The sequence below is a fragment of the Calliphora vicina genome, chromosome 4 (genome assembly GCF_958450345.1).
Source record: "Calliphora vicina chromosome 4, idCalVici1.1, whole genome shotgun sequence".
In the NCBI taxonomy this organism is placed as follows: Eukaryota; Metazoa; Arthropoda; class Insecta; order Diptera; family Calliphoridae; genus Calliphora; species Calliphora vicina.
Window position 1 is genome coordinate 35,050,463 of NC_088783.1, and position 15,242 is coordinate 35,065,704.

A 15,242-nucleotide genomic window follows, 5' to 3' on the forward strand; every position below is an offset into this window, starting at 1 on the left:
TTACATTTGACTATGCAATAAATATGAAATTATCTCATTTCATCACAATCAGCTAATATAAATATTCATACTGTTCGTTCGTATTACTATTAAAATTGCAATGCTAGTCTGCAATTTTTAGTAGCAAACACAATCCATTGCATATCCACCAAAATATATGTTCGTGCTTTAGTACCACACACAGTTTTTCTGTCGTGCTAATATTGCACTCCATTCGTTTTATTTTGTTGTGCTGGCAAACTTTTCTAGCAAAAATACACACTTCTGTAGTTGTGCTATAGCACAATTGACATTTCTGCAATTGATGCTATCAGTTGCTTTTCTTGATAAGTGCATAACAACATATCAGTAAACACACCCAATGTACAGTTGGGCAGAATCAAAATTTTTTTGAAATATATCTGGCATTTCTAAACGGCTGATCTGATCAGGATAAAATTTGACGCGGGCATAGCCAAGGAGTATTCGAGTTTAAATTATTGAAATGGGACCTACAAATGCCTCAGGGGCGGCGCTATGGGGGCTCAGAATAGGGTACCTTCGTCATGCAAAATTTTTAAACACGTGCCATTTTTTTGTTTCCCATTCGATTTCAAAGAGTTTTATATGTTTAGAAAGCGCTCGCCTATGTCTTGAAAAAATATGCTTGTGTGTGCTATTTATCTCTTATACTTTTCGAGTTATAGGCATTTCAAAATTGAAATTTTAAAATTTTGCCATACCTTGGTCCGCTTTTTTAAAAATATAGGTCGTACTTTTGTACCGAACGGGCTCGATTTTTTTTTGTTAGTTAGACAACTAAATTATCAGTAATATACAAAATATTTCAGAGTAATATCGATTATAGATCCAAAAATAAACGATTTTCAATTTAAGAATTCAAAAAATAGTAGATTTTTGCTGTTTTTTGGATGAAAAGGTGACTTAAATCTTTTTTATTAAAAAAAAACTTTCTTTAAGAACATATAACAATTTTATGTTTTTCTGTAAGGTAGCTTTACAGAGAACATTTTGATATAAAAAACATGTCCTATTTTTTGAACATGTTGCCCTTTCGTCCTTCGGAATTTGACCTATTTTTTGATAAAAATTTCAACTTTGGGCCACATGTTCTAAAATCCCAAAGTTGGAATCAAAAAACGGAAAGCAGCTTTAGAAACCTTGATTTGTTCCCTATTTATCCCCAAAGTATTTTCCCAGCCCCGAAGGAAATGTAGACCATATGGTTAAAATTGTAAAAAATACCATTTTCGGGATTTTCGCTTAAATTTTTAGGAATTGTGGGATTCCTTTTAACCTTTTGAAAAGTTTTTTTACACTTTGTAATTTGGAATGACAAATTTAAAAAACGTTGAAAATTTCATTGAGTTTTGCTAATAAATAAAGATTTTATTACAGATTACATATTTATTGAGTTTCTAAAACTAAAATTTTTATCAAAATTTTAATAGGATTGCAAATACATATTAGGAACAATTTGATCCACATTTATTCCGAACATTTTTTTTTCTTGTTTAGATATTTTAATTTTTGGTCTTACAAAAAAAATGCAAGTCAATATCTCAGTTAGATTCAAAAATATTTACACTAATGAATAATCGTTATTTCGTATTACATACTTGACAATAAAATAACTAGCAGCATCCAAATAGCCAAAAAACAAGAAATATCAATGCAACCATAGCAAAGCAACCAAAGAAATGTAAATTGCTGCCAGAGAAAATTGATAGCACAACAAAACAAAAACGAATGCTGACGCGCAATATTAGTTCGGCAAAAAAGTGTGTATGCTGCTATAGCACGAACATATATTTTGGTTGTTGTGCTACAATAACGAGTTGACAACTGGTTGTATCTGCTACTAGAAATTGCAAACTAACATTGCAATTTGTATAGTAATATATGAATAGTAACAGCAATTTATATTAGCAGAGTTATACAAAATTATAATAGTAACTATATTTTTAGTATGCAGATTGATAAAAATGTATATTTACTGCAATTGACGGCTAATATAGTAGCAATTGTAAACCCTGGTTTGTATTGCGTATTGTTATTTTAGCTTTTATTTTAACGAAAATACCGATCATGGACCGATCGCCATGAAATTAGATCGCGTGAATTCTTTCTACAAGAAACTTTTTGTGTTAAATTTTATTCGGATAACAAAATTTTTAAGAGATTTTTGGATTGATCCGTCAAAGAATTTTAAATGTGAGTTCCTTTTATGTAAAACTTATTTTTGGAGAAATTTGTGTAAATAGTTATATAGATCAAATATTTATGACAAAAATTTCCTATTCCGGAAGGACATTTGTATGAAGGCTAAACGAAATAATGGACCGATAGGTTTTGTCCTTAGACCCAAAAAAAAATGTATGTGCCAAGTTTTAATGATTCTGAGTCGATCGGTATACATTTACACCCTTTACCTCCGCCACCAGCATAACAAGTCAGAAGTCAGATCCTACTCTTTGTAGTTTTTCTATTTTTAAGATTAACTGAAAGGTCTAACAATCCTACTCGCAGATCCTACTGCATTTTCCCTTACCTTTGAATCCTTTCTTCCATTATGATGTTTAGCTGTTTGAGAAAACCCAAATGGTCAGTGAGTGTTTAAAAAGGACTAGTCGCTAAGAGATCCCCCTGTGCCAGGACTCGTTATGGTTCCAATAAACTTTATCGAGATCATATACTACGTCCTACACAATTTAATTAAACAACCTCACTTCTAAGGATAACATTTATGCATGCAACCAGAAGACGTTGATCGAACTGGCCATCAACACTGATGACTAGGGGGCGGATTTATATACAAATGCATGTTTTTTCTCGAACGTCCAAATACAATGTAGCCTAGTTATCTATCCGCATCGCACATTTTGCTATAAAATGGCATCGATTTGTTAGAGAATATTTTGTTATATTTAACTTCAAATGCATATATTTATATACATATTATCCAAGTTTTTAATATTTTTTTGTCGTTAATGGGCAAAATAGCATTAAATGTTATTAAATGTATTCAAAAAACTGGCATTAAATCTTCTTCATTTCTCTATTAGCAATTGAAAATTATAATTTCAAAACATTTTTCTTCAAAAAAGTTTAGAGTTATTTTTATGTATCAAAAATTCATTATATGTCTCGAAAACATTCATATTTGTTTTCATTTCAATTTCGATTTAAAAGAGATTTCGTTATTGAAAAATGTTGTAACTTCACATACACAGTTACCGCTACTTACAGTTATTTCCCAGTAGTTGTAGCTGACTACGTGACTATTTATTTTAACACTTTCATGTTCTAAGTAGAGAGTCAGTTGACCCTTTTGGATTTCTTAGAGACAAATGCACTACCCCAATTACCGTTTAAAGTGACTACACTATCGATTACTTAGAGACACTTAGGTGTCAATTGTCTTTACGCTAGATTACATGGAATGAATAAAGTAACCAATTGACTTTTCCCTGCATTACAAACAACAGATACTTATCAAATGGAGTTAGCCAACTGATCAGACATTAGTGACATTTACTTTCTCTAATGGATACATTTACTACTTGCTTAACTGCTGGGTCATTAGGAGATGAAAATTAAGGTTAGATGCTACTTTACAGTACAATCAAAATATTGACGATTTTAAAAGTCAAGTCTCAAGAGAGATGCTCTAAAGATTATCCCCCATATGCATAAACAATTTATAAATTTATCAAAGGTTTATGAAACAGATTTTGTATGGAAATTTTGTTTTATAAACCTTTGATAAATTTAAAAACTGTTTATGGCTTTAAACAAGTATTCATACCAAGATATTATAAATAATATTACTATCGTTTTCTAAGAAGAACAATTATAAATTAAAAGCTTTAACTATTTAATTCGTGGTTAATTTAAAAATTTCTAATTGCTGTGAATACTGTTGTGTATTTTTTGGACATTTCGCGATCCATATTTCCATTATTTTTTGTTTCTGCACGAAAGTATAACTGCATATTTTTTAAACTTTTAGATCTTATTTTGACTTTTTTCAAGCATATTTTCCAATAATAAATGCATGAAAATCCACCCCCTACTGATTACTAACCGAAGGAAAAACAAAAGAGAAGGTCGATGAATATCGAAGACACGATATTCATTCATGACAAGTTAGACAATAACTTTTCTCTAAGTTATTGTCAACAGAATGTCAAATTAGCTATAAGATCAGGATCTCCTCTGTAATTATACCCTTCACCATGAGTGGCAAGGGTATATATAAGTTTGTCATTCCGTTTGTAATTTCCACATTTTTCATTTGCGACCCCATAAAATATATATAATCTGGATCGTAATAGATAGCGGAATCGATATAGCCATGTCCGTCTGTGTGTTGAACTTTCCGAAGCCCCCAAATAACTTACATACACGATTCATACATCAATATCTCCGAAATTCTTCCGGCTGAGATATAAGGAAAAAACTAGGACAACCTCGGTTTTTTACCTATTTTTGACCCATATCTGGATTACTAAGTCATTAATATAGGCAATATGGATGTCTAATGATAGATATTTCAAAGACCTTTGTAACGACGTATATAATACCATAGTAAGTTGGACATACAATGAGTCAAAATCTGAAAAAATATTTTTTAACCCGAATTTTTTTTTTCATCAAAAATGTTGTTTTTGTCATAAATTCTTTTTCCAAAAAAAATAATTAAAGAAATTTAAAAAAAAAAATTTTGAAAAAACTTTTTTTAAAAAAAATTAAAAAAAAATTTGGAAAAAAAATTTTAAAACATTAAAAAAAAAATTTTTTGATTTTGTTTAAATAAAAATATTTAAAAAAAAATATTTTCAAGTATAATTTGGTTAAGGGTATATAAGATTTGGCACAGCCGAATATAGCTCTCTTACTTGTTTTCTTTCAAAACAGCAGATTATAGAATACAAACACCTTAATTCAGTATATCCAAATCACTCAAAAAGAACTCTATGATTTCTACTTCTGTTGTTATGTGATGTATGTCATTTTATCCCCATTCTATTTTAGTTAGTATGACTTAACCTTCCTTATAGAAATCTATCAACTTCTTAGTCAATGCTTCTGAGAGTGGGAGAAATTAGTTGCTTGGAAAATGATGCAAATGTACTAGAGAATTTTAGGAGGTGAAAAATCCCTCAATACCGGAGGAGTTCTGAATATACTTACTGTATTACTGTAATACTGTATTAATACATATTTTTTACTTTTTTAGAATTCCGAAAACTAAAAAGAGGAAAAATTCAGCTACTTTTATTCGTTTCTACACCATAGCTAGGCTTTCCTAAGTCTATAATGAAGATATTAACTAATAGTAAACATTTTTGGGTTCTCATATCTTCCAGTTTGATGTAAGACCAAAATTAATATTTGCATTTATACAATTCATTGTTTAGTGGATTCTTAATTAAATAATTTTAATAGTTCAATGATTCCAAAAACCGCCAACATATTATTTTTCATAATTACTTTATACTTGGCATCTCTTTAAACAACTACAAATGTTTATTATTTAAACGCACAAAAAATCGCTTGCTCCTTCTTGTTGGGAGCATAATTTTTCACATGATTCTCAACAAAAGTCAGCCAGACAATGAAGAAAGAGAAACAGTTGAAAACCGGCTAAACAGACGGCACGCGACTGCAGCATAGGACAACATTAAATAAAGTCAATTGTAAAATAAATTTCAAACATAAAGTAAATATCTGCAAACTAAAAATAAAAAGGGGAAATATTTCAACTTGAAAACTGTTCCCATCGTGTGATAGCATAAAAAATTTCCCCTGATCTTGGCTGCACAGGTAAATACCAAGTAAAGTAAATCAAACAAAATAATCTCTGAGTAAAATGTTTGTAAATTTTAAAATATAAAATCTGAGTAAATTGAGTTTGTTTAAGGTAAAATCTCAAAACTATTTGGATTTCTTGGCCATAAAACTCACAGTCTGAGACTAAAGAGCAAAAAAGGTAACATTGTGAGAGTTTTCAAAGGGATGCTTGAGAGAAAACTAGCTCTTGTTAATAATATCCTGCTGAGAGTTGCATGCGTGCGAGAGTTGTTTTGTCAATGAGTAGAGAACATAAAGAATGATCTCTGATTTTTAGTTACCTGTAAAGAGTCAGAAAATAACAGGTAAAAATTGTGCGTATTGTGTTGAATGAAATTCCTTTACTTCGAGGATGCCAGAGGAAACCATTTAAATACCCAGACGGCGCAGAGAAGGGCATCATTACATCTTAAGCATCCAAAGAGTAAACAACTAAAAAAAAATACTTGGAAAATAATAAAAATTTTCAAATTTACCAAAATTAATTCATACCAAAAACAAAATAATATTTCAAACATGGCTTTGGGTTCAGAGAATATGGTTTATCATCAACAACCCACACAATATCAACTGCAGCAACACCATGCCCAGCAGCAGCAGCAACCACTACGAGAAGTTTTAAGAACTCGTAATGTCAACCACCAAAGATCTATAGCACCTGCACCATATACAAAACCTTCGGCACACAACAGCATGTTGGCCGGCACTACCTTGGACTCTAACAATCCGGCAGTAGTGAAACGCAATGCTCGTGAACGCAGTCGCGTTAAGCAAGTCAATGATGGTTTCTCCACATTGAGAAAACACATTCCTACAGCAATTGTGGCAGAAATTAGTAATGGCAGACGGGGTATTGGTCCTGGCGCCGACAAGAAGCTCAGCAAAGTTGACACTTTGCGCATGGCCGCCGAATATATACGCCGTCTTAAGAATTTGATTGATGAAGTGGACAGCAGTGATTCTTCCAGTGTATCATCATACGGAACAACAACCAACTCACCAGTCTCATCATATGCCTCATCAACCAGTAGCTCACCACCACCTTCTCTATACATCAACAACACCACCACCAGCGGCAATAACTACTACCAACAATCTCAAGCTCAAACCTCATTACAATATTGTACACCTTTAAGTTATGCCGGCAGCTTTCAACAACACAATTTAATTTCTCCAGCCAATTCCTGTACTTCCCATGAATCCTATCAATTCCATCATTCACCAAATCATTATCAATCATCCGATCCATCGACATTTGCATTGAATACACCAAATACAACTCCCATTAAGACGGAACCAACGTCATCATCGTTCAGTTTTGATGATTATCAACACAACAATACCAGTTCTGCCTCATCCACAGACGATGAAGAACTCTTGGACTACATATCCCTGTGGCAAGATCAATGAATACTGCCAAATCATCAACAACAAAGATTTTGATAATCTAGTCTGCCTTTTTTATAATGTTACAACAACGACGAAGAAAGAAACCATTGATTGGTCATTGCAAAAGTATTATTATTAATTTTTATTACAACTCTGGAACAATGAATGAGAGATAGCGGGGAGTTTATTCTACCTCATGAATGATTATTGTTAAAAGAAAATGTACAAATTAGTTTTAAGTTTTTAATTGCTGTGCCTGTTATTTTTTATACATACATATTTATTTTTAAGTTATAAATAAGTTAGTTTATATTTATTTTAAATGGAAGACAATGATTTAAAATATTTTAGTTTTATACAATTTTTTTTAGTATTAAGCAATGGAGGACACTAAACTAAATAGACAATATTAATTTTAAACAAATATAAAAAAAAATATTTATTACAAACAAATTTCAATTGGTTTTTTATTTATAATATTCAAAAGTGTCTTTGAAATACTTTTATGGGAAGTTAAATAGTCTTAATGATTTTAAAATCATTTTAAAAATATCAACAGCATACAATTGCAAACATAAATTAAAAAGTTCTTGCAGCCACTTAAAGAGGGCAGCACTAGTCCGATTTGCGGCTAATTCTGTAGTGACAAAGTTTAGTAAAAGGTTATTATTTAGCAATTTTATATTTATCCTGCGAACTATCATTGTTGTATGAGAAAACAGTTGGTTTGCGAGACAGCTCGCTATGATTAAGCAATCAAGTATAACTGATAGGACTCCATTTTCATACAAGGAAGCATCAAGTTTTCCTTTTTACTTTCATTTATTTCCACAGTTTTACGAAATGATGTGTACTGAAAAATATTAAAAGTATCAATGCCTTGATGAAAATAGAAAAATTGTGATAGCTCGTGTATTGCTAAGATTTTTCAACTTTTATTTATTGAAACTAATTTGCCTTATAACTAACAAGTAAGAGAGCTATATTCGGCTGTGCCGAATCTTATATACCCTTCACCAAATTATGCTTTAAAATACAAATTCACCATGAGTGGCAAGGGTATATATAAGTTTGTCATTCCGTTTGTAATTTCTACATTTTTCATTTGCGACCCCACAAAGTATATATATTCTGAATCGTTATAGATAGCGGAGTCGATATAGTCATGTCCGTCTGTGTGTTGAAATCAACTTTCTGAAGCCCTCAACTAACTTACATACACGAATGATACATCAATATCTCCGAAATTCTTCCGGCTCGGTTGCTATCGAGAAAATCGGTCCACAAATGGCTGAGATATAAGGAAAAAACCAGGACAACCTCGATTTTTTACCTATTTTTGACCCATATCTGGATTACTAAATCATTAATATAGACAATATGTATATCTAATGATAGATATTTCAAAGACCTGTGCAACGACGTATATAAGACCATAGTAAGTTGGACCTACAATGGGTCAAAATCGGAAAAATATTTTTTAACCCGAATTTTTTTTCACTAAATATTAAAAAAAAAAATTTAAAAACTAAAAAAAAAATTTTTAAATTAAAAAAAAAAATTTTAAAATTTAAAAAAAAAATTAATTAAAAAAAATTTTAAAAAACAATTTCGAAAAAACAACTGGAAAAAAAATAAAATTTTGTTTACCTAAAAATATTTAAAATTTTTATTTTAAAGTATATTTTGGTGAAGGGTATTTGGTGATTTTCAGTGCTGTAAATGAATCATTCTTTTTAGATTTTAATTCGTTACGAATTAGATAAATTTTGGATTAATTCTTTTAACAACAAAAAATAATTGAATGAAATTTTAATCAATTCAAACGAATCAAATGCGTTTATAAAAATGAGTTGCAATACGTTTTCAATTCAAATGAATCTGTAAAATTACATTTACTTACAAAATTAAGTTGAAAATTAATTGCTAATTCTTTCATTTGAATTAATTAAAAATCAATTCAAATAAATTGGAAATGAATTGCAATTCACTTTAACCAATTCATTTGAATTAGAAACTAATTGCAATTCATTTGACATTATTAATTTGACGATTTATTCACAAGAAAGATTAGTACAAAATAAACGCTCAAAGTGGCTACACTAGGGTGGCCCTTAATAAACGAAAGTTGGATTTTGGCCATTCTCACCCTCCAGTTTGGTGAACATTAGCAAAAAAATCATCCTGAAAAAATTTTAGGTAAATCGGTTGGGGTTAAGACGTGCCGCAAGCCCTCTGAAGTTTTGAGATGCATTTACAAGGGGAAAAAATGCATTTTTTTCAGTTTTTGTAAAAATTTTGCCATTAAAAAATTACTTTTGTAATTTAATTTAAAAGAATCGAAATGTGTACGTAATTGTCGTTCTAATGAGACATAAAAAACAGAAATCGGTCAAAAAATGTTAAAGTTATTAAAAATTCGCCAGGCCATTAACGTGTCTCAGGCCACTAGAACATGAAATGTAGGAACAAAATTAACATATTTTGAGAAATATTAAAATAAAAGCTCATTTTTACTTAAAATATGTCCATATTTACTTGTATATGAGTTTTTGTCTTCGTAGGATACCGTTAACCTATTCTTAGGTATGAACAAAAAAATTTAATTTTTTTAACGGCAGTTGCAAAACTCCATTTTCAAATTTTTAAAAATTTTGTTAAACAAATTTCAGAATTTTTTGATCATCTCATTGGGATTTATTAAGAGTATAATGGGGAATAAAAATGTGAAAAAATTATGAAAATATCTCTTATAGTTTTTCCGTACCTGCGATTTAAATTTTGAAATTTTCGAGAAAAACCAATTATTTGGCAATTTTTAGGCCAATGAGCTCTATTTCCTTACTCTTATGAATTTTAAGTAAAACCTATTCAGAATATTATAGTCCAGATAATTGAAAATATACTCTGAAACTTCTACTAAAATCGGAAGACGTTAACCCTTAAATCGTGAAGGTCAAAGGTAAAATTTTTCAATATTTGGAATTTCTCTTGGAAAGATTTCGAAATGATCGAAATGTTGTATATTTTTGGGCCGATTTTGATGAAATTTAACAAAAATATAACATAAACTCTAGGGTTTATAATAACAGCACAAGAATGGAAATTAACGCTTAATGGCACTTGGGGTTAAAATGACACCAAACTTTTAAAATCATAATTTTTTATGGTTTTAGAAGTTTGGGGTCATTTTAACACCAAGTGCTATATAGGGTTAATTTTAATTTTTCTGCTGCTTTTGTAAATACTAGGCTTTGTGTTATATTTTTGTTAAATTTCATCAAAATCGGCCCAAAAATATACAACATTTCGAACATTTCAAAATCTTTCCAAGAGAAATTCCAAATATTGAAAAATTTGACCTTTGACCTTCACGATTTAAGGGTTAACGTTTTTTGATTTTAGTAAAAGTTTCAGAGTATATTTAGAATTATCTGGACTATAATATTCTAATTAAGTTTTGCTTAAAATTCATAAGAGTAAGAAAATAGAGCTCATTGGCCTAAAAATTGCCAAATAATTGGTTTTTCTCGAAAATTTCAAAATTTAAATCGCAGGTACGGAAAAACTATAAGAGATATTTTTATACTTTTTTCACGATTTAATTCCCTATTATACTCTTAATAAATCCCAATGAGATGATCAAAAAATTCTGAAATTTGTTTAACAAAATTTTTAAAAATTTGAAAATGGAGTTTTGAAACTGCCGTTAAAAAAATTAATTTTTTTTGTTCATACCTAAGAATAGGTTAACGGTATCCTACGAAGACAAAAACTCATATACAAGTAAATATGGACATATTTTAAGTAAAAATGAGCTTTTATTTAAATATTTCTCAAAATATGTTAATTTTGTTCCAACATTTCTTGTTCTAGTGGCCTGAGACACGTTAATGGCCTGGCGAATTTTTAATAACTTTAAAATTTTTTAACCGATTTCTGTTTTTTATGTCTCATTAGAACGACAATTACGTACACATTTCGATTCTTTTAAATTGAATTACAAAAGTAATTTTTTAATGGCAAAATTTTTAGAAAAACTGAAAAAAATTAATTTTTTCCCCTTATAAATGCATCTCAAAACTTCAGAGGGCTTGCGGCACGTCTTAACCCCAACCGATTTACCTAAAAATTTTTCAGGATGATTTTTTTACTAATGTTCACCAAACTGGGGGGTGAGAATGGCCAAAATCCAACTTTCGTTTATTAAGGGCCACCCTAGGCTACACCCTAGGTTACTTAGAGGCACTAAAGTGTCAATTGACATCACGCTAGATTACATTGGATGTATAAAGTAACCAATTAACTTCTCTCTGCACTACAAAGTGCACATACGTGTCAAATGACCCATAATATATAAATTGGAGTCAGCCAAGTGATAGAACTTTGGTGACAATTACTGTCTAACTATAAGGGATACATTGACTACTTGCTTAACTGCTGAGCCAATCGAATTCGGATCGAATCGTATGTATTTCCCCTCAATTTGTGTTTTAGTATGTGTATTGATATGGCTCCTGATTAGGGTTTTTAATTTCCCGACCTTTTTTGATTTCCGGGAATCGGTAAATTTTTTTCTACATTCCCTGGTACCCGGCTATTCCCGAAATATATAATGTTACTGTAAATTAAGAATATTATAGCCAAATTTTATATAAAAACTTAGTGTGATAATTATTAAATATAAGAGCTTCGAATTAATTAATAAAATTGGAGCTTAATTCACTAAAATCTTAATCCGTAATTAAAAAATGTCGGCCTTTCATTCCATAAATCCATTCCTAATATTTAATTTTTTAAATTCATTCCAAAGCCTTTGTTTAAACTGAATTAATTTTAAAGTTAATTAATAACAGAATTTATTCAAACTTTGAATGATTCAATTTTGGTTAAATCAAATCATTTACAAAATTAATTGAAAAAAATGTCTTAAACCTTTTTGTACTAAATTTTAATTGAAGATAAATTTAATCATTTAATATATTTTTAAGCTATTTTGTTATGGATTTGAAGAAGAAATTTAAAGAAATTAGAATGATTCAATAAGAAATAAATTCTATAAATAAAGAATTCTCTTTTTAAATTTTCATACGAAAAACCCCAAATAAATAATCATAATAATAATAATAAGCTGTCTATTTTTGCCGAGATATAAGCAAAAAATTTTAAAAAACTTTTAACTAGTTTTTGGTGAAAAAACAGAGTTCTAACTTGTTTTCTAAGTATTTTCGTGAGTTTTTAATTCCCGGGATTCCCGACTAAAAATCCCGGGAATTGGGTAGTAAAAAATTGGCAAAATTTCCGGGAAATTTGTACCTGAATTCCCGGGATAAAAACCCTACTCCTGATATATGTATTTTCGGAAAACACTTAAAATGTTATTCATTTATTGAGAATTGGAGAAGATATACGATGTTGCTCAATCTTATTCAATAAATGATATGTAAATATATTTCGTATTATGGATGCCAGAAAGAATTTTTCAAAATATTGCTTATTCATTCAAAATATTCGCTTATTAAAGGATATCCAAAAGTGTATGCAAAGTTTGAATTAAATATATGATATGGGGCAATGTACGGAATAGCCAATCGGGAAAATATCCTTCACGGCTTTGCTGTTGCTGCACAGTTGATTGTGGGATTGTTAACATAGATCTTTGACTTCAATTCAATGGTGTTAAATTACATTATCTAAAAGACCAATTCTGATCAAGAAACTGAGAAGTACTTGATCAAGAAATGACTCACATAATAATTAAATTGTTTTACGTATGGTATGTAGCTTCAAACCATCAATACTATATATAGACGGTTGTCAGATCTGGCAATATACTGACAATAAAAAATTGTTAGTTCATTGCCAGGCACTAAGTTTATCTGCAAACAAAAATTCAGATGGTTGTCATATTGTTGTTGAATGCAAAAATTGCCAGATCCGTTGTTAGACATTGCCAGAACTGTCAAATCATTTGTAATGAACAATTTGAAATATTTCATCAGTGCTTTGGCCTGACTTTTTTCTTCTGATTTTTTCCAAATTGCAATTGAAAGAGCTGCGGAGATTGGCCCATTTTGCTTTGCAATCGTTCGCTGTAGAATTTTTGTTCGGCATATATTTGTACCACCTTCAGAGCCTGTTATCAACTGGATAAGAAAAGTGGTTTCATAACTGAAATGTCGCTATTAATTTTTATTTAATTTGTTTTACAATTTTGTTGTAGAAGCCATTAAAATATAAGTTATTCAGTAATTGCCAGTTATAGTTACGAAATCAATGTTCGCGAATTAATTCCAATTTTTTCCCGATATGAATTATTCAAGAAGATATTTGAGCTTTAATGAAAAAAGATTGTGCAGTTAACACTGAAAAGTTATAATAAATAAAATATAAACAATTTTCAATTTCAATACCATATTCGGCTTAAAACCATAATTTAATCCCAAAAATTATATTGTACAACTTAAGAGCTAATTAAATGTCATGTTTTCAAGGGCTTTTAAAATATTTGTTTCTTTTTATTTCAATTTTAAAAGAAGCGGCAAAAAAATGTTTAAACTTGCCCAAAAATTTGTCTTTCAAATGTCATGTTTCTTATATTTTATTGTTAACCTTAAAATATTTTTAAACAAATTTTTATTAGCAATAAGTTGAAAAATTGGTTCACAAATTTTACCAAATATGTAATACAATTAGCATGAAACCATTTTTAGCATTTTATGTTTAAAATATATTTTTAGTAATAAAGAAAAGAAACTGCTAACAAGGACTTTAGTGGTATTGGTTGCCAAATCTTGTTCCCACAACTCTATCTGCAAAACTACTTAAATTAAATAAAGAAAATAAATGCGGGTGAAAATTTGTCACATTAATTTAAGAGTTTATGTTCTCAACTGCGAAATGTAAATAAAACGGTAAGATTTTGACAGCTAGTTGTTGTCCTCTTCTTTTATCTACCCTTTCTGCTAAAGTGCTGCGAATCTAAATGTTATATTCTTCTATATATATTAAGGAAGCTGGGGGAGATGTTTAAAGTTTTTAAAAAGGAATAATATTTGCATAAAATATAAAAGACATTCACACACAATATTTGATTAAAATCACAGTTTATAACAGTGTTCAATAAGAGGAAATTTGAGTTTTGAGCAGGGCCTTTTTTTGGGGAGTTTTCAAAACACTTTAATGCTTTGAGCTTAAACTCTTTGTTTAAAAGAAGTTCGTATTTAAAAAATTTAGAAATTTGCATCATTAATAAGTGTCAGGTAAATGAATATGAACATAATTTCGTTACAAAATATTGATAATTTTTGGTAATGGGAATCTTTTTGTGGTCAACTTTTTCTCGGTTTCTTCGATATTCGAAATCTGAGCTTTTAAAAAAAACCGAAACCGACTTAACCAAAAAAACCGGTTATTAAAAACCGGGCCGATCGCCCTAGTATCAACCCACCAAAAACCCGATAATGACTTTCAATTACTGAATAACATACTTTTCAATGACTATAACATACCTTCTGTATTACTTAGAAGTAGTCCCAGAATGGCTTATTTGTAATCTATTTATAACTGTTTCTTTTTTAGTCATTTGCATGAGCCAAACTACCAATGAGTTATTAAAGTCATTACTTGTAACCAGTTTTAGTAATATTAAAGTAATGAATTATTGATAAGTGATTCTGGTAAGTACTTGTGACCAGTGAAAATAATGAGTTAAAATGCTATTATGTAGGTAACGAATAGGCAGAGTATTAGCATTTTAACTCATTACTTGGTAATTGATTTTTGGTGGAAACTTATGAACTACTTTCGTTTAATAAGAAACTTGTGGGAAAGTTTTCTATTTAAACTTTAAAGGCCCCATTAACTGCATTATCATCCCGGTTAATACAACTTAATTTTAGACCAACATTTAGACGGTCTACAGGAAGCCAAACATCAGCATTATTTTTTAAAACTTAATAAGCTAAAAAGCGTTAAAGTGTTTATGCTGCCAAAAC

General features: G+C 29.8%; 1 protein-coding gene across 1 annotated transcript; it reads left to right on the top strand.

Moving 5' to 3' along the window:
- Positions 1-6,372: 6,372 nt before the first annotated feature.
- Positions 6,373-7,266, top strand: ac (achaete). The gene has a single exon (XM_065510045.1). It carries the CDS (start codon positions 6,373-6,375, stop codon positions 7,264-7,266), a length of 894 nt encoding a protein of 297 aa, XP_065366117.1.
- Positions 7,267-15,242: the final 7,976 nt, after the last annotated feature.

What these genes read in the sequence shown, in the direction of transcription:
- ac (XM_065510045.1), top strand. Translation starts at nt 6,373, where the DNA reads ATGGCTTTGGGTTCAGAGAATATGGTTTATCATCAACAACCCACACAA.